Consider the following 19,341-nt stretch of genomic DNA (forward strand, 5'->3'; position numbering starts at 1 on the left):
AGGTATTAGCAATTACTTAGCTCCTTTAGTTGATATTTATTTGTAGTTTGACGTTGAATAGGGGAAATAGGGATTGGAACTGTGATTTCATTAGTATGAGGAATTCCTGAATGGTCAGCACCTTCTCTGCAATTAATAGTCTTAGAGAGTTAAGTAGAGCATAAAGATTAAGTGACTTGCCCAGAGTCATACAGCCAGTATGTGTCAACAGCAGGATTTGAACCCAGGACTACTTTGAAGCTGGTTCTCTATCTACTAGGACACACTTTCTCTCTAAATTTTAAATAAAATCTTTAATTAAAAATATGCTGTAGAGTTGGATTGAAAGGGTACGTTGGCATCCCAGCACGATTAGTCAGCCCCATCGAACACCACATCCAACTTCCATTCTAATTGTTAACATTTCTTAGCCTTCTTGATGCCATTTACTTGGGATACTCCATAATTGGTAGACCATAAAAACAACAACAAAATACTCTGTCCTTTTAGGCCATGCCAGAAGGAGAGTGCCTTTGTAAAGGGCCATGTTATTTACGGCTCACAACAGAGGCCACTCAAACATCCATTTATCCCGTTTTGTAGGCATAGGCTAGGGCAGAGGTGCCTAAACCTTTTTGATGTCTTTCTTTACACCTTGGCTTTAATTAAGCCTTATCATTCCCTATACACAATACAAAAGGAAATATATTCTAGAGTTTACCAGTTTATTATAAGAAATAAAATAAAACCATTTTTCATAAAGAAAACTTTATTCGGTACATAACATTTTTGTATCATTAAGTTGTTTTCTCTCCAATTCACCCATTTCTTTCACTAACACAACTACTTTGGAAATGTTTCAGGAGGCTAATATAGATATTTATCAACCATCCTGGGTATTCCCTCATTTTAGAAACCTAAGGACTTGGGTGACTTGCTTGGGGGGAGCTTTCTGAGACCACCTCTGCTTTTTCAACCCATCCTAGGAAACTAAAGCTTTACTAGGCTTACATATGGCAATGAAATTGCATGCCCAGGACAACTGCTAAAATAAAATAGCCTTAGCCCTTTGTACCAGAGAGATATTCAAATAAAGCCAGATTGGTGCTGTCAGGTAGAATTTGCATTCATCTGCTGGGATAGCAGTACCATGTAGCTGGAACTCGGCAAGTTTGCACACAGCGATCTAATTAATGTTTTTATTAATATGTATTAATAAGATTTTTCTCTGGGGCTCTAATAAGTGGTTCTTATGATTTCCTGTGGAGCACGACAACCCCTCTTTCCCCTGCCTCATACTATATTTTGTGCATGTACATAGGCACAAAGAGACATTCCCCTTGTTATGCATAGCCTAGCTGCTGTCAAATTATATAGACATCTATTGTCTGAGCCCTGAGAGCTGTCTTCCCCTCCACAGCTTACTTGCTGGGTTCTGCACTTCATTATATCAAAATGTTCATAGAAAAAAATGGGCTTAATCCCTGCAACTTTGCCAGCTCTATCCATCTTCCAATATTTGGAACATTAATAATGACGAAAATGGCATTAAGAATTAATATTTCCCTTGAAAAAATTGCAGAGATTTATGTGTTGCTTAAATTTGTCAACAGAGACTTTCCGGCAAAGTGAAAAGGCCATTTGAAAAATTACCTCTGCTGCTTCATATTGCTTCTGCATTGGGAGGGAAATACTTTTTCCAACAGTGAGTCCATTTCCCTTATGGACTGCCAAATTGAGGTCAAAGTTTTAATTGCGGGTGGGATGGAGGAGATGAGATTTTGATGGGAAGAGAAAAATAAGCAAAAGGAAAATTCTTAAAAGCTGAACTTTTTAGTCTAGGGTTAAACTACACATCAGATGACTTACTTGGAATTACTAGTGGAATCTGAACGCTATCTCCCACATACAAGTTATCACAGATAATAATTGGATTTGGATATGGAAGGGACCTTCCTTTTACTCTTGTAGCTAATGCATTTATACCTATTTATTAACAGCCATCTCCCTTATTAGTAGGTGAAGTCCTTAAGGACAAGGAGTTTGTATGTGATTTTGCTTTCCTTTATCATCCCAGAACTTTTCATAATGCTGGCATGTGTTGTTGTTCAGTTGTGTTCAACTCTTCATGACCCCATTTGGGTTTGTCTTGACAAAGAATCTGGAGTGGTTTACCATTTCCTTCTTTAGCTCATTTTAAGATGAGGAATTTAGGCCAACAGAGTTAAGTGACTTGCCCAGGGCCATACAGCTAATAAGTGTCTGAGGTTAGATTTGATCTCAGGAAGAGGAGTCTTCCTTACTTCAGGACTGGCACTCTATCCACTGTCCAATGCTGGCACATAATAAGCATTTAACAAATGCATATTATTTGTAGCCCAACTCTCTCATTTTATAGATGAGAGAACTGAAGACTGGAGAAGATAAGTCACACAGGTAGTAAATGACAAAATGAGAATTCAAACTCTAATCCTCGGATTCTATATCTAATATTTCTTTCTTCTGTACTCACCCCATTCCCCAAATCTAATGTTGCTATGATTGACTTCAGTTCAACCTAACAGTTTTTGAGCACCTACTATGTGCCAGGAGGCAGGCTAAAGAGTGTTATATAAAAGCAAATGGAGGGGGCAGCTGGGTAGCTCAGTGGATTGAGAGCCAGCCCTAGAGACGGGAGGTCCTAGGTTCAAATCTGGCCTCAGACACTTCCCAGTTGTGTGACCCTGGGCAAGTCACTTGACCCCCATTGCCTACCCTTACCACTCTTCTGCCTTGGAGCCAATACACAGTATTGACTCCGAGATGGAAGGTAAGGGTTTAAAAAAAAAAAAAAAAGCAAATGGGACATCCACAATAACCCCAGTGGCCCAGGTAAAGATTCTGAGAATTCTCTTCTTTCTAAAAGATGTGGATTTTTTAAAAAAGAAATCATAATTTATGTGCTAAGGGTTGAATTGATAAGTAATTTATGAAATTATGAAATAGAGGTAGACATGGCCAGTCATTTGAGTATTCTCCAGGAAAGACCATGACTGGGAAGTGAGGTAGCAATTGTGCTTTAATAACCACAAAGGGTATGAGAGCAAACCAGGCAGAAAGTATAGAGACAAGTGGAGAAAAATGGGGAGATATCTAGAGGCAGATGGCATAGGGAAAGGGCATAGGATGGTGAAGGGAGGCAGATAGCATGGGCATGGGGAAGAAGGTTAGGAGGAGAGAGAAAGAAGGTATAATTCCATGGATTAAGAATTGGTAGCACTTGGCACCATGGACCCAGTGGAAATGGAAGAGGGCTAGGGACCGGAGAGTGGGAAGAAAAGTGTGAGGTCTCATTTTTATAGGGTTTTACGAAGAACAGACAAACTCTTATCTGTGCCACGCTGGGGTGAGCTCATTAATATATCCAAGTCATCTCAAAGTTATGGGTAAACTTTCAAGTCATCTTCTCAAAGTTATCAGTAACTTTTTGATGTTCTGCTGGTCTGGAACTGTGGAGGTCTAGAATTTGTCTGGAATTTACGTATCACAGGAGCACACCCCTGACAACAGTGCCTAGATGACTTCTGCTGATCTAGCACATATTGCCAGGATGTAAATTTTGTTTAAAATATGATCCAATTTGTAAATTATGTTTCTTTGATTTTGGGATAGTGTATACATGACTTCCAGGTTCCCCTTTGCAATTTTATTTTCTGCAATTTCCCTTTTATGCTGGCTACTTATTAAACTGAGTAAGAGCGTGTGGGAATGGTTACAGGGACCAGAACAAGATACAGTTTTAACACAAGGGCGAAATCTGGGAACTATCTAGCAATATATGGCTTCGAGTATCTTTTCCAAAGAAGCTAGTCAATAGCATGGTATAATAAAAGAAAAATGAAAGAAAATCTGAACCAGTAACTGAAACGAGGGGCTATAATAAATGATGGGAAGGTTTTAACAGTAACATCTGGAATTTCCAGAGAAACTGATTTCTATTTTTCCATCTCTGGCTAGAATCCCTAGAGTGGTATGGGCCTGCTAGTAAACAAATAATTTAACAGTGAAGATAAGGAATGACAGAAAGAAGACGTTTTTTCTATCTATCCCTGTGTAGGACTGTAATCTCAACTCCCCTAAGTAAGTAGTAAGTGAGATGTCACCAAATGGTGAACTTGACTTAGTTTGTGACTCTCCTCTCCTTTAGACATGTTTTGGGAGGTCTAATGTTCAGGGTTCACCTGAAAAGTATCAGTACGGTCAACTCTAATTCACATACTTTTGAGAATACATTATCAAAATCAGTTATAAGAGCAGTTGGCAGCTTGCTAGATACTTTACTTAAGACACAAAAAGCTGAAAATAATTAACTGTTATTGCTAAAAACTAAATGATAGCCCCAAGTGGGAAAGGGTGGATGGAATCCTAGAAGAAGGGATTACTCATTATTGTTCTATCTATTAAAAAAGTATGGAAAAAATAATCATTGTTATTCTTACAATTATTCTTCCTTATGGAAAAATTGAGATCTCCAACATTGCTGGAGGGAATTCTTAAAATTCAGAATAAGAAAAACCCTGCTCTAGGGCTCAGGAAGTGATAATTCACTCTTCTTTCCTCCTAAGAGAAGCTTTTGTCCAGATATATGATTCTATCTATCCTATCCTTGTTTCTGTACCTTCCTACATCCTCACCACACACACACACACACACACACACACACACACACACACACACACACATATACACCTGCTCCATTTAGAAAGTACGGCCAGTCTTCTTTTTCAAAAGGACTCCATACCTTTTCAACATGCCTCGGAAGCATTTATAATATCTATCTAGGGAATTCTTGTCCCATTGCTCCATTATGGATGTGTGCTTAAATTGGACCACTGAGGTCTTCATGATTTAGAAACTTCAAAGTGTTCATTGGCACAGCTCTCATCCTTTCTGATAATCTATTATCAGTGTGATCTTCCTTTTAAAGTTTGAGTTTAGTAGTTAAAAGATAATTTTTATAGGCAGGACCAAGTATATATGACAGATTTAGTGTATATATATATGTATATATATATGTGTGTGTGTGTACATACACATATATATGCATATATATATATACACACACACATATACAGTCTACGCTCAAGATATTCTCAAGTGGTAAAAAATATTTATAATCTTTGGGGATGTATGTTTTCTCTTTGTTACTTTAGTAAACAAACAGCCAAGTAATGAGTCCAAGTGTTAGAAAAACCTAAAGAAGGGGCATATTCATGCCTTTTGGATTGGTGTTTCATACCAGCACTTTCATGAGAACATAAAAATGTAGAGAAAGAGAGACATCATTATCATTATTATAATCATCCTCCTCCATCAATGGTGTCCAGATACTTTTTGAGTACCACCATTATATAGATGGTAACACCAGTTATAATGCCTGCTATGTATGGAATTCTTGATGCTCTGAGCTGTGTTGTTACTTCAGTTTTCTCATGTGATCCTCACTCTAGCATTGAGGTTAGTAGATCAGTCATTATTATAATATTATATTCTTCAGATAAGGAAACTAAGACCCCAGAAGATTAAGTGACTTGCCCAAGATCGCATAGTCAGTTGCTGATAGATGGAGAACTAGAATCTAGGGTCCTAAACTCCTAGTACAGTATTTTTTTTTCCCAGTGGAAGAATTAAAGGAGACTGTTGAGTCATTACTGGGAGAGTTGATTAGAGGGAGATTACCAGAAATAATCCTTGTTAAGGAACAGGGAGAGAACAATATATTGAGTTACAGGGGAATCTTTATTTCTAACTCTAGGTCCTTCTTCAGTTATCAGCAATGATGATGACTCCGCCAGTCCACTCCATCACATCTCCAATGGAAGTAACACTCCATCTTCTTCAGAAGGAGGCCCCGATGCTGTCATTATTGGAATGACCAAGATTCCTGTCATTGAAAATCCCCAGTACTTTGGAATCACAAACAGTCAACTCAAGCCAGACACATGTAAGTACAGATGTTTATTTTTCATGGTTGTTTTGCTTCTTCTTTCTATAAACCATTGTGTTTATTGAATCCGAAAGATGACTGGAATGGGATGAAATATCTGAGTTCTGTTGGGGCAGCCAGCCCATGGAATACATTCTTTGTTTTCTCCTCTACATAATCCTTGGGATGTGGTTCCTGTTGGCATGAGAGATATAGCCAGACACTGACTTCTCTTGGTGTCCATTGTCCAAATATATTATCCAAGAAAATTGAGAGTCAAGGCAGTACTTATCTTGAGAAAACTGATAAGAATTATGATCAGTTTGTGTTCATTCAGTTACAAAAGGTTGAAATGTGTGCAATTTAAAATCAGTTTCATTTAGTTATCAAGAAATACTTTTTAGGGTAGGAGAAGATGCTCATGTGTGGTATAGAAAAAAATAGGTATAGACACTTTATTCCAACAATGTAGTCTTAAATTCCAGTATGAAGATTTTATTATTTTTATGGTACTAAGTATGAACAAGATTCTTAACAGTGAATGATGAAGATTTTTGTTCCAGATGAAATCATCCTCTGGGACTAACGCAGTTTTATGCTATCAGTTTAAAAAGTTTTGAATTATGCCCATTGTTCTCCATCATCACATAGTCCAAACAGCTACTTGAACCCCAACTTCTATGTCTCTGTATTCCATAAAGCATAAATATAAGGCAATAAGAAGGATCTAGAACTGCAATAATCTAGGCCAGCCACTTGATTCCAAATTTGTCCAGGTCAACCAAGAGTAGATCTCTTCTGCCTATTTTCATATCTTTACAAAGCAGTAAGAATAGTAACCCTTTTCAATTTCTTCTACATTTATTCTACAAGGTTTCTTGTAGTGCTTTTGATCTAAAGTGAGAAATTTGTATAAATACTCTCAGAGTACTGACTTTCAGTGTCCCCAAATGGACCAGAGAATGGATTTAAGTAGTAGGTAATAAAAACCCTTTAAATAGAGATCTCCTGTTATTTTGTACATTTTCTTAATGTTCCTTACATGGGTGTTTAAAGACTGGAATAGTTTAGTTGATTAGCTTGGAAGCGTTAGAAGCCTATCATTGTGTAACATGGGAGTCAACTATATCTTAGATGATACATATTAGATAAATGAAAAATGTCAGGACAAATGAGATGATAATATAAAAAAAAGAGCTTTTAGGTCCTTAAAAGAAAGGTATTATCTGAAAAAAGGTGTCATTCTTACTCTTATTATGATGGTAAAATGATACAGGGGCATTATTTTACATTATTCATCAAGAGATCTTTTTTAGGACATAGTATTCATTCACTGATGGCACTCATAGCACCACACTATGATTATACTTATATTATATCTTGGTTTCTGTTAATATTTATGGTATAACTATATTATAATCAAAGTTGATCATGGTAACACCGACCCCAACCCCATCCTTCCAGCTAGGCAAAACCCTCAAATTTATCGATTATATTGGAAAAGAAAGTATGAGGTTCAAGCATTTCACCTTTAACCTAAAATGCCCTTTACAAAAAACACAATAAAAAATATAACAAATGCAAAAATAACAATAATACAAAAATAACAGCAATATGATAACAACAATAACAAAAAACAAAAGTGATACTATAAAAAGTATTCTTGTATTATGTAGGTGGTTGGACTAGATGTCATTTTCAATCCTTTCTAATGCCAAGACTCTGATTCTGTAAACAACTTCCTTAAAAATCTGTACAAAGAACGTTTTCTTAATCTAAGTTCTATGGAGATCTTTGTTAGGGTTTTGAGTGAGGTATTTTTTTTTGTCTTGGTTTTTCTTTGTGTGCTAAAGTTTCAACATTTTAAAAAGATATGGGGTGTGATGTGTTCCTTCTAATTGGCAAATTATTAGGAGGATGTACAGAGACATTGTCTTCCCAAGGGTTTGCTAGGAATAAGATCTGAATTTATTAATCTAATAAACTGGTGTAACAAAATATCTATCAAGGAATACAGATATCAGCTGCTGACATGGAAGGTGAGCAAAGAATTCTTCCTTTTAAATTTATTCAAAAAGAACACTTCTTCTAAAGGAAGCATAGAAACTTAATAAGCAATAAGTTGACTTTCCATGTTTTAATTATTTTTCACATAAGTAATTCATTTTTATTAGAGTAACTTTCCAAAAGGAAAGGAGAAATTTGATAACAATGGTGATTGGACACCTAATTCTTTTATTTTTCAAAAAAAATTTCAGAACCTTTTTCAATAACTCAATTTGCTTTAAACTTACTCACTTACAACTTCTGAATCCTCCATTTGATTTGTCTCCCACTCTTTACCCCCTCAACCAGAGAAACCATCTTTACTAAACTTTCTAATGACTTTCATTGCCATTGAGTAGAACCATTTTCCCATCTCTGTTCTCAATATTTCACTCTCCTATTTGGTGTTCTTGATTGATTACCAATCACTACTCAGTATTCCCTAACTTTGGGCTTTCAGAGCACTTTCATCAATTGGTTTGCTTCATAACTCATTAGTTATTCCTAAACTATGTCCTTTAGTTGGACCCAATCTACTTAGCGTCTTCTATCTGAGGAATTCCCAAGGGTTCTGTCTACTCTCGTGGTCCTGCTATTATGCTTCACAGTTGGACTAGATAATTAGCTCCTATGAGCTTAGTTAATATTTCTATACATATGTGATTTGATTTTTGTCTGACCACCATAAATTCTTCACATTTCTAAAGTTTCATATCTCTAAATGCATTTCTCTTTACCAAAATTAAATGTCAGGGGCAGAGCCATCTTCCTCCCCCTCCCACCTTGCCCCTATTTCTAAGCCTCCACATCTTGGTCATCCTAAGTATGTCACCTTCAACTCCTATTTGTCTTTCCTGAAATCTCAGCTATTACCAACTCTTGATAGTCCATCTTACTTAATATGGCTATCTACTTTTCTGTATCATTTTCTTTAACCAGAGCTTTAACTTAAACCCTAATTGTTTTTTCCTGATGTTGCTACCTGCCTTTTACAGAATACTATACTTGCTGTGTGATCTAGGGCAAATAATCTTTAGAATCCAGTTTCTTCATCTGTAAAATAGAGGAGCATGGTAGAACATTAAGGGTCCTTTCAGCTATAATATTCTGTTATTTTGACTAAGGTTTCCTTAGGTATGATCATTCCCTTTCACTAACCTTAGAATTCCTGAAACTGTACCACCTCTTTAAAAAAATTTCTAGGTTTCTTGAAATGAAGTATGGATTCCCTTCTTCATTTCTATATCTATTTCATCCTTACACTCAAATTTCACTCCTCATGGCAACATTTTTTTCTATTTATCTAATGTATGTGTTGATATCCATATTATATAATTATATTATTTTATGGAATTTTTCCTGTCCAATTAATCTACTTTAGATTGTAAGCTCCTAGAGGGCAGGGATTATGCCTAAGTTATTTGATTATATCATGTATACATGAGGGTTTAATAAACAATCATTTATGAAAATGACTACTTTGAGGCCAGACCAATTATTGAGGCTTGATTGGTATCTACCCTGCAGTAGGCAAAGATATATCTTTCTCTCTTCCATTTTTCAGTTTAGCAAAACTAATATACATAGTACAATTGTACTAATGGACAATAGTTCATTGACTGTATAGATTTTCTTCCACAGGATTCATTGGCCTTGCAAAGCTAATGACCTCCACTATGGTCATCTTTATTGTAGATATTTAGAAATGTAATCATTTTAGAATTGTAGAGGCTTAATATGAGGAAGGACCTATTGTGACCTCCCATGGATTCTGTACTTTTGAGAGAAACAGAGAGAGAGAATGTTTTGGAATTCTCTTATTTGACTTTCTATGAAAAGCATATAAGCTTTCTTATGGAATACATTAAAAGTTTACGTCAAGGATATAATGATGTATGGACATCTCTTTCTGGAAGCAACAGGAGTAAAGAATATAAGAAACAGGGATAGTTAGAACTGGGGGTGGGTTACTTGACTCTGAGTTTTAGTGCAATGAATAGCAGCTATTACAAATTAAATTCAGGCTAATGGTGATAGTTATGTAGGATATGAGGTGTTTTGTTTTTTTCCAAATGCTAAAACCTAATTTTGTTTAGTAAAAAACTAAATGGGAAATGGAGGAAAAACCTTTAAGCTTAAAGTGACAAGTACCATAATGAAAAATCCACTAACATACTTGATCATTGTTAGGTTTTCATAAGAGAGTCATACTCACCCCATTAAAGGACTCTGTTTTCCAGAGTTTTAGCACAGTTTGCAGAGACAGGACTCAATTGCTCCAGAGCATGTTTCAATAGAAAGTCTGTCTACTTTATTTCAGGGCCCAGAGGTTCCCCCAAGACCGCCTGATAATAATTTGGTATTTGGAAGCTCCTGTATCACTGCAGGAATTAAAGGAGCCTAAATCCAGGCCTGATGGAGGAGAAGAGTTCTATGGTTTATCTACAAATTCTGGCCAGACAACACCTTGACGTCACTCCTTAGCTTCTCTAACATAGCCAAGAAAAGAAGTTACCTTCCAAAGACAATACAGTATGCTCTATTGACCATCCCTAACCAAGTAGTATGCCACTTTAACTGTAGACCAATCTCCTCGATCAATCAGGATTGCAAGATGGTGGTGATGATATTAGCGACATCAAGTATGGAGCTTGTCTTCTGTAGTTAATCCAACTAGTCTGTTTAGGCCTAGCAGCTTCATCTGACAGCATGAGTTGGTTTCCCAATAGGATCTGACAAATTTGGGTCAGCAAGTGGCCCCATTGCCACTTTCTCCTTGACTGCTGAGAAGGTCTTTTGCACACAGGGCACAATGGAAACAGCTCTTCTGGGCTGAAAAGACTTAAAGCTTGGGTTCCCTTGAAAGATGGAGATTTGTTATACCTTCCCTTTTAGAAGGTGAACCTCTCAGATTCACTGTGCTTCCTCTGAAACTGTGGTTTCCCCCCTCTTTTGTCAGTGGTAACTCTAGTGCAGTCATGCAAATTAGTCTGGATTATTTGTCTTTGCTGTATGTATCTGTATGAATCTATACTCATAGAGTGTGGTGAACACATACCTAGGGGTCAGTAATACATTATAGCAGAAAAATACTCAAGCATTCTGGATTTTGTCCATTTCAATTCTATTTTCAGTTATGTGAATAATATTAAATGCATTCATCCTGAGCCACATTTCATCAGATCCTATATTTCATATGTGCATATGAAATATATGTGTTTCTACATAGGTAGCATTCTTATTCTACATTCTGCAAAGCAATGTAGACTCCTAGGACAGGATCCGAAGGGGGTTATACAAAGACTAAGAGAATAACAAAGGCTGCTGGAAAGTAAGAATCTAAAAAAAATGGAATTTAACACATAAAAAAACTAATCCAGCCCTCTTCAATTGCCACAATTAGCAACTGTGACAGTGAAAGTGTTGGGAAGGGAGATGGCATTTTGGTCAGCGTGTAGTTTTTTTAGCTTATCTGTAAAGTTGCTCCAGAACAAGGTTTTTAATGTGTGTGTGTGTGTGTGTGTGTGTGTGTGTGTGTGTGTGTGTCAAGGACCCCCTTTGGCAGCCTGAAGAAGTCTATTCTTCTACAAATAGTGTTTTTAAATGCATAAAATAAAAATATAGGATTACAAATGAAACTAATTATACTGAAATACAATTATAAAAATATTTTTTTAAAAAGATTATGGACCCTTGGTTAAGCACCTCTATTCTAGAGCAACCTGAAGATATATTTTTTAAAGTATTTTGAGTACATATAATTAAAATTTCCCTCCATGTTACAGAGTGAAGGCAGAACTCTCCAGGGTATGGAGCAGGCAGTGTTAGAGGTAGGATTTGAACCCATGAGCACTCAGTACTCTTTCCACTGTATCACACTGTTTGTACTAGAAGCAATATTGAGACACTGAAACTTCTTGAGTAGGGAAGCTATTGGATCAAAAATCAGTCCTCAGAGTTACAAGAAACCTCAAAGGCCAGCTAGGTTGACCCACACCAGAACATAAATTCCACCTGCCACATGATGTCACACTCAATGGCAAGGTTCCCTTGTTAGGACATTGTAGAAAACATTTCCAAGAGCATTGTGGGAAATTGTCAGAAAACATTTAAAATTCTATTTGAATTTCTTGGAGTGGAAGCAGCTAAATTAATGCTATATTTTTATTTTACAAATTTTGTTTTTATTTTAGAACTGAAATAGTTTATTTCCAAACCAAATGTGAAGCTATTTAGATCAACAAGCATTTATTAGATCCTTATAGTGCCAAACACATAGTAAATGCTTAATAAATGCTTAGTAACTGAGTGCAAGGCACCAAACTGAGAGCCTAAGAGACAGAAAAAAATTTTTTAAAAAGCAGTTCTTGTCTTCAAGAAGCTTACATTTTCATTGTAGAGTGCCACATTTACACAAATATACACAGATAACTTGGTGAGTACCAATAATTAGAGAAATCAGAGAAGTGTCCCTGCTGGAAATGTTATCTAATTTGAGTTATGAAGAAAGCTAAGGATTCCAAGAGGCAGAGGTAAGGAATGAGATCACTCCAGGTAGTTCTGTGAAAAGCATAATGTTGGGAGGTCAGAAAATAGCAACTAAGCCATTTTGGCTGGAAAATTGGAGTACATAAAGAAAAAAGTACCATGAAATAATTCTAGAAAGGTAGATTGGAGACGGATTGTAAAGGAATAGGAATGAAATGCCAAGTAAAGGAGGCAGTACTTTATCTTTTAGACAATAGCAATCCACTAAAAATTCACAACTTAATATAAAGAAATATTTGTTTCTAGCCATTTAGACATGATCAGCATATCCCCACCCTAGTCAAAGAATCGTTAGGGCATATAGAACTAATGTAGAGAGAAAATCCCAATTCAGATCCTGAATCTAACACCTACAATGGGGAAATGATTATGGGATGCTGGTAGGAAGACATTCTTATCAGAATCTACAAGGCACTGATAACTTGAAGACATCATCTAACCAAGAGAGGAATTATGAAGCAAATGCATGTCATTATTTCAATTCAAATTTTCCAAACCATCAACAGTATCCTAAAAGAATCCTAATGGGCTCAATATCTTAATGACTTTGTTCTGGGTATTTTCCAGGGTTGCAGCCCCTTCTGGAAAAGAGTTTACCAAAAGGATTCATGTAATTTAACAGGACCTACATTTTTATTTCCAGTTGATTACTCTTGCATGCACTGGCAGATTGGCGAATAGGATAATCCCAGCAAACTCTGATACTGGAGAACCACTTTAAACTGCTAGAAAGCTTCTCCTTCTCAGATGCTTGGAAATTTGAGAACTCCCTTTGGTTGACTGAAAAAGCAATGTGAGTAGAGATTGTGAAATCTGACTGAGATTTTGTTGGATGCAACATATACTCTGAGTTCTTTATAATAAGGCATAGCTTTTGCTCTCATGAGGATCTTTTTCTACCTTTGAAAATTTGACTAGGCTCTGGGGTTCTGCTGTGATCATCCTTTTTCTCTTTCATGGGATCATATCATCATAGTAGTTAGAGTTAAGGAATAGAAAGGTGAGATTACTTGTCCAAGGTCACGTGGGAATTAATTATTAGAACCAGGATTCAAATCCAGGTCTTTTGATTTCATGACAGAGTCTTGAGAATATGATACATGCAGTTGTGTTGAAGGAACTGGGAATGTTTAATTTAGAGGAGAGAAGACACAGTGTGGTAGAGGGAAGGTAGTAATTTTCAATTACTTAAAAGGTTATCTAATAGGGAAAAAAGGATTGGATTTGCTCCATTTGATTGCAAAGAGCAGAACCAAGAGCACTGGGTAAAAACTTACAAAAGACAGTTAGGTTTGATAAGATATCTCACAATGAATGCTTTCCAAAGTATAATAGACTACCTTGATAGGTAACAGATTCCTTGTTAATTGGTAGTCATGAAAGAAAGTCTGATGGATGACCATTTATTTGTTAGGTGTGTGGTCTACTAAATTCTTCTGAGAGAATGGGTTAGGCAAGATGGCTACAAAGGTTCCTTCTCACTCCAACTTCTGTGATTCTGATTCTGGCTCCAAATCCAGTATGATTCTTTTTTATTTCATTGTTGTTTATTGTTGTTTTTTCCTCCAGAGGTTATATATCTTGATGGACAAGTAAGCATTTGTTGTTTTCTCTGATTTGTTTTGAGTAAATTGGAAATACAGGTCTACTTCCTTGCCATTAAATCTTAAAGATAATTACTTATCCTTAGACCCAGAGAAGAAAAGGAATTCAGGTAGATTTAATGAAAAGGAGTCAGCAGGCCTATCAAGTAATACAAGACAACAACTGTAGCCTAACCCTACTATCCCTTTGGTTCAGTTTTTCATAAGATGCCTTGCTGGGAGAACTCAGATTATATTTCTGGTGGAAGTGACTCTTGGGTTTCTCAATGGTTCAGCATAGAGGATAATAATAGGAAAGATTGTCAAGGGGATGCAGAGCATATTAGTTAATGCTGGCAAGGCATAAGAAAATTTCACAGTACAAATAGAATTTAGGAAAGCCTAATGATTTTAGAAAGCTGTTCACAAGGTCAAATTGGGCCTTGCTTAATCATTTTGAATAGTTTTTAATTTTCTATGACATGAAGTCCACCCTTTTGGGACTGACAGTGTTCTTGTATTTCAGGTACCTTCATGTATTTGTGCATGAGTTGATGTTGGCCATAACCAGATGACTTTACTTCAATTTATTATAGATAAAAATCCTCAAGAAATATGATTTACATGCTATTGTAAGATTCATATCTTTTGCTGCTATGTGGCAACATTGCATCAATGCTAGTATTGTGTTTATTAACCTTCTTAAGACTGACAAACTAGAAAAAATGATTCTAAAATAAATGCATTCTTGGAATTTGTAAGATATCAGATTAGTGTAGTATTACACTGGAATGGAGAAGTTCTAAAAAGAAACAGTCCCATCATTTACAATTGATATAGTTACATTACATTAAGACCCATTTTAAGGAAAGAGATGCTACATCGTTACTTTCCTTATTGCTCTTACCAAACACACTTACTTAATAATTTTTGCCATCCTGGATTCTCCGTAGAATAGTCCATATAATAACTCACATTTATTATAATAGGTCACATTTTTAGGCTATGATTAAAAAAGCCCTTTTCACATAATGACCCTTTGAGGTATAGTACATGTAGAAATATTCCCTTTATATTGATGAAAAATAATTGTTCATAAAAGGGGAAATGTCTTAGAATCATAGAATGGTAGGTTTGGAAGAGACCTCAGAGATCATCTATTCTTACCCTCCAATTTTATAACTGAGGAAATTGATGTCTGAAGAGGTGATGTAATTTACTCAAGGCCACACATCAAGTAAATGTTAGGATTTCTACACAAGTCCAGGGTTCTTTCCACTCTATTATGCTGCTGTCATAGTTGGATAATCAAGGCCACACACTAACCTTCTAATGTTCCAAGAAAGCAATTGGCATAAAGTTGGCTGGCTAAAGCCCTATAACATCAGATCTGATTAAAATATCTATATACTCACATACAGAACCTGTTTGTTCAAGGGAATAGTACAGCATTTCTTTCTGAAGGGTAGTCCTTTTGGACCACATGAATTTTTATTCAAAGATGCTGCTGATTGTATTATGTTTCAGAAGATTTAGGACTGGAGGGGTTATTAGAGATTATTTAATTCAATCTTCTTATTTCATAAAAGAGAAAATTCAGGTGTAGGGGGCTTTAAATGAAGATTTATCTAGGTAAATCAGTAGCAGGAATTTGAACCCAAGTCTTCTGATGCAAATCAAGAACCTTTCTACTATACCTGGGGTTCTTGAACATTTTTTGTTATTACCCTTTTGGCAATGTGGTGAAGCTTATGGACTCCTCTTAAATAATACATTTAAAGTAATAAAACAAAATATTCAGGGTTGTAAAGGAAAACCATTATTAAAGAATAAAGGAAGATTTGATTTTTTTTTTCCTCATCCAAGTTTCTAGACCCATTGAAATCTATCGATGAGCCCACTGGAAGTCCATGGACCCCAGGTTAAAAACCCCAGCTCTATACCATTTGCTCTGTATCATTATGCTAGCTAATTTTGTAATAATGTCTTTGTTCATCTATCTGCACTCCACTTTGTGACCAAAGGTAGCTGACCAAAGTAAGAAGGCTGAAAATAGGGCACAGTAAGAAATAGCAGACCCTCCCTGGAATTCAGCCCATGACCTCATTCACAGCATTTTAACCAACTGACTTCAGCAGCTATAGAGTCTTTCATGTGAGCTTGGCAGTTAAGCTATAAATAAAACTTTCCTTGGACTTTACATGATTATCAATCTAAGAACTATTTATAAGGGGCAGCTAGGTGGCTCAGTGGTTTGAGAGCTAATCCTAGGGACAGTAGATCCTGAGTCAAGATATGTGTATGACTTATCTGTGTGACCCTGGGAAAGTCACTTAACCTCCATTGCCTAGCCCTTACTGCTCTTCTGCCCTAGAGCCAATACATAATATTGATTCTAAAATGGAGGTAATGGTAACAGTAAAAAAACAAAAAAACAAAACAAAACAAATTTTAAAAAAACAATGCTTATGTTCATGCCTCTACCTTCTTCCATCAGGGCCATGTTCTTTTGAATTTTACTGCTAGACAGTGATTATAGATACACACACAGGCACTCTGCAGCTTGTTTAAATGAGTTGATGCTTTTTTTTTTCAAATTAAGTTAAGGAATGAAATAAAGTCAATAAACATTTATTAAGCACCAACTATATACCAACCATTTTGCCAAACATCAGGAATTTTAAAAAAAGGCAAAACGATCCCTGCCCTTAAGGAGCTTACATTCTAATGGGAGAGACAACCTATAAATAACAAAAAAGATATAAACAGGATAAATTGGAGATAATCTGAGAGAAAAGGCACTATTATAAAGAGAGTCTGGGAAAGGATTCTTGTAGAAGATGACATTTTAGCTGGAAGTTAATGGAAGCCAGGAAATCTAGGAGCTGGAGATGAGGATGAAGAGAATTCCAGGCATGGGGGCCAGATAGTAAAAAGACACACCTTTGGGAAATGGAGTGTCTTGTTTCAGGAAAATTAAGGATGTGAATGCTACTGAATTATAGAATATGTAGAACAGAGTAAAGAGTAAGAAAACTGAGGAAGTAGGAGGGAGCCAGAGGATTTTGTATTTGATCCTAGAGGTAATGTTATGTGTGCTTGTTAAAGTGTGTTATACAGTGTTAGAAGGGCTTCTTATCCCTACCTGCCCTACTCCTTTAAACATGTTTTTGAAGAAGTAGTGATAAAAGGGTTAAAAGGTTCCTCTAGTCCTATTTTAATTTTTAAGATTTTTGTGATTCCTACTTAGATCTCTATCAGCCTTTGTCTCAAAAACAGGAATTATTTTGACTTCATCTGGTTCTTGCCATCAGTGATTGTTATCTGTTTTTGGAGACCTCAAAGCTTATAATAGCTTAAGAGAGGAAGAACTAATAGGAAAATGTAAAAGGAATTGTCTTCCAATGTACCTATTCCTATTCCACTTCGAAGAGTGGGTGCATTCTGTACATTTTCCTAAATGCCATATCAAGTTTTATGCTTGAAGGGTGCCTTAGCCAGATTGAGGTCATATGCCTGATACTTTGGCACAGACCATGGATTTTGTAGACAGTAATCCAATACATTTAGTGATAATACAAAAACCCTGTATTATCTCCTAAAATGATCTATAGAGCCTGGCATTCCTCACTCCTTTGTGTTTATGTTCTGTCACCCCCAAATTGAGAAAGTTGACAGGATGTCAGAAAGAAGGGGAAGGGCAACATGTCTTGAATCCTAATTTGGGAAATAATTTTCTGGGATGAATTCAGATTTAAATTCAATGGGAAGTTTTTAAAAACAAATAGTTTTTTTCTTTTCCCTCCTTCCTTCCCTCCTTCCTTCCCTCCTTCCCTCCTTCCTTCCCTCCTTCCCTCCTTTCTTTCTTTCTTTCTTTCTTTCTTTCTTTCTTTCTTTCTTTCTTTCTTTCTTTCTTTCTTTCTTTCTTTCTTTCTTTCTTTCTTTCTCTTGTATGACATCATTGTCCTTCCTATTGGTATTTGTTTGTTTGTTTGTTTTTTTAACCCTTACCTTCCGTCTTGAAGTCAATACTGTGTATTGGTTCCAAGGCAGAAGAGTGGTAAGGGTAGGCAATGAGGGTCAAGTGACTTGCCCAGGGTCACACAGCTGGGACCTGTCTGAGGTCATATTTGAACCTAGGACCTCCCATCTCCAGGCCTGGCTCTCAATCCACTGAGCTACCCAGCTCCCCATTCCTATTGGTATTTTGACCTTAAGGAAGATCTCTAAAACAAAGGTGAGCAAAAGGATTCATAGTATCACAGATCTAGAGTTGGAAGGGACTGCAAGCATTATAATCCAAATCCTTTATTTTACAGATAAGGAAACTGAAGTCCAGAAATCCAGGCATAGTTGAAGGCTTTTGGCCAAAAAGCAGAATCATAAAATGGCATTTCTGCTAAAGCCTTCTCATCTTCTTTCCCAGTAATGTGAACCTCATTTTCATTTCCTGCTACCTTTCCTCCAAAATGCTCCTCCTTCAATTCCTTTATTTTGTAAAAGGAATTATTATGGCGAGCCATGTCAGATTGAAGTCTTGGGCTTTATACTTCTCTTTTGGGCAGACTGATGTTTGTTGGAGTGTTCCAACTAATTTACATTTCAACCTAGATCAAAATGAAGGTCATAATGTTCCCACACAGTAGCAAATGGCCTTAGTGTTTGCAGATAGAAAAATAACTTTTATCAGATCCATTTAACTAAACTGACAGTGAATAGGCATAGTCTTGGCATGGTGGTGATTTTTTTGACTATCCTAGAATAAGCCAGCATATCATTAATTCATTTATAGGAATAAAAAGCATATGTGGAGCAGTGATTATGAGAGCCTGCTTCAGAATCAGGAAGACTGAGGTTCAAGTCTTGCCTTTGGCACATAGATTACATGACCTTGAACAATTCACTGGAATCCTCTGGCAGCTCTCAAAGATTATAGGTTCCAGAATAGTTGCAAATATACCTCAGTAGAGGGAATTTCCTAGACTTCCTATTTCACTATAATTATGTGCCCTTGCCTACTCTTTCTCTTACCTCTCCAAACCACAAAGTATATCTGTATGGTAAACCTCTATTTTTCTTTTGATCTGCTATAAAACACGAAGCCTTCATTGCTAATCATATGGTGAAGTTTAACAATAGCAAAAACATTTCAGAAAATTTTACATTTCTTTCTGATATATGTATATGTATATATATATATATATATATATATATATATAT

The 19,341-nt window shown here is 36.2% G+C and overlaps 1 protein-coding gene across 3 annotated transcripts in view; it reads left to right on the forward strand.

Annotated features, from left to right (window-relative positions):
- The window catches only part of NTRK2 (neurotrophic receptor tyrosine kinase 2), a 404,681-nt gene that overhangs the window by 233,105 nt on the left and 152,235 nt on the right, over positions 1–19,341 (forward strand). For 2 of the 3 annotated variants that reach the window (XM_044658576.1, XM_044658568.1), the window contains one exon: positions 5,774–5,962. In XM_044658576.1, the coding sequence (XP_044514511.1) occupies positions 5,774–5,962 (189 nt within the window). Of the gene's footprint in view, positions 1–5,773; positions 5,963–10,310; positions 10,340–19,341 lie in introns of those variants that run through there. The other variant, XM_044658583.1, reaches the window with a different exon arrangement.

The sequence above is a fragment of the Gracilinanus agilis genome, chromosome 1, assembly GCF_016433145.1.
Source record: "Gracilinanus agilis isolate LMUSP501 chromosome 1, AgileGrace, whole genome shotgun sequence".
Taxonomy (NCBI): Eukaryota; Metazoa; Chordata; class Mammalia; order Didelphimorphia; family Didelphidae; genus Gracilinanus; species Gracilinanus agilis.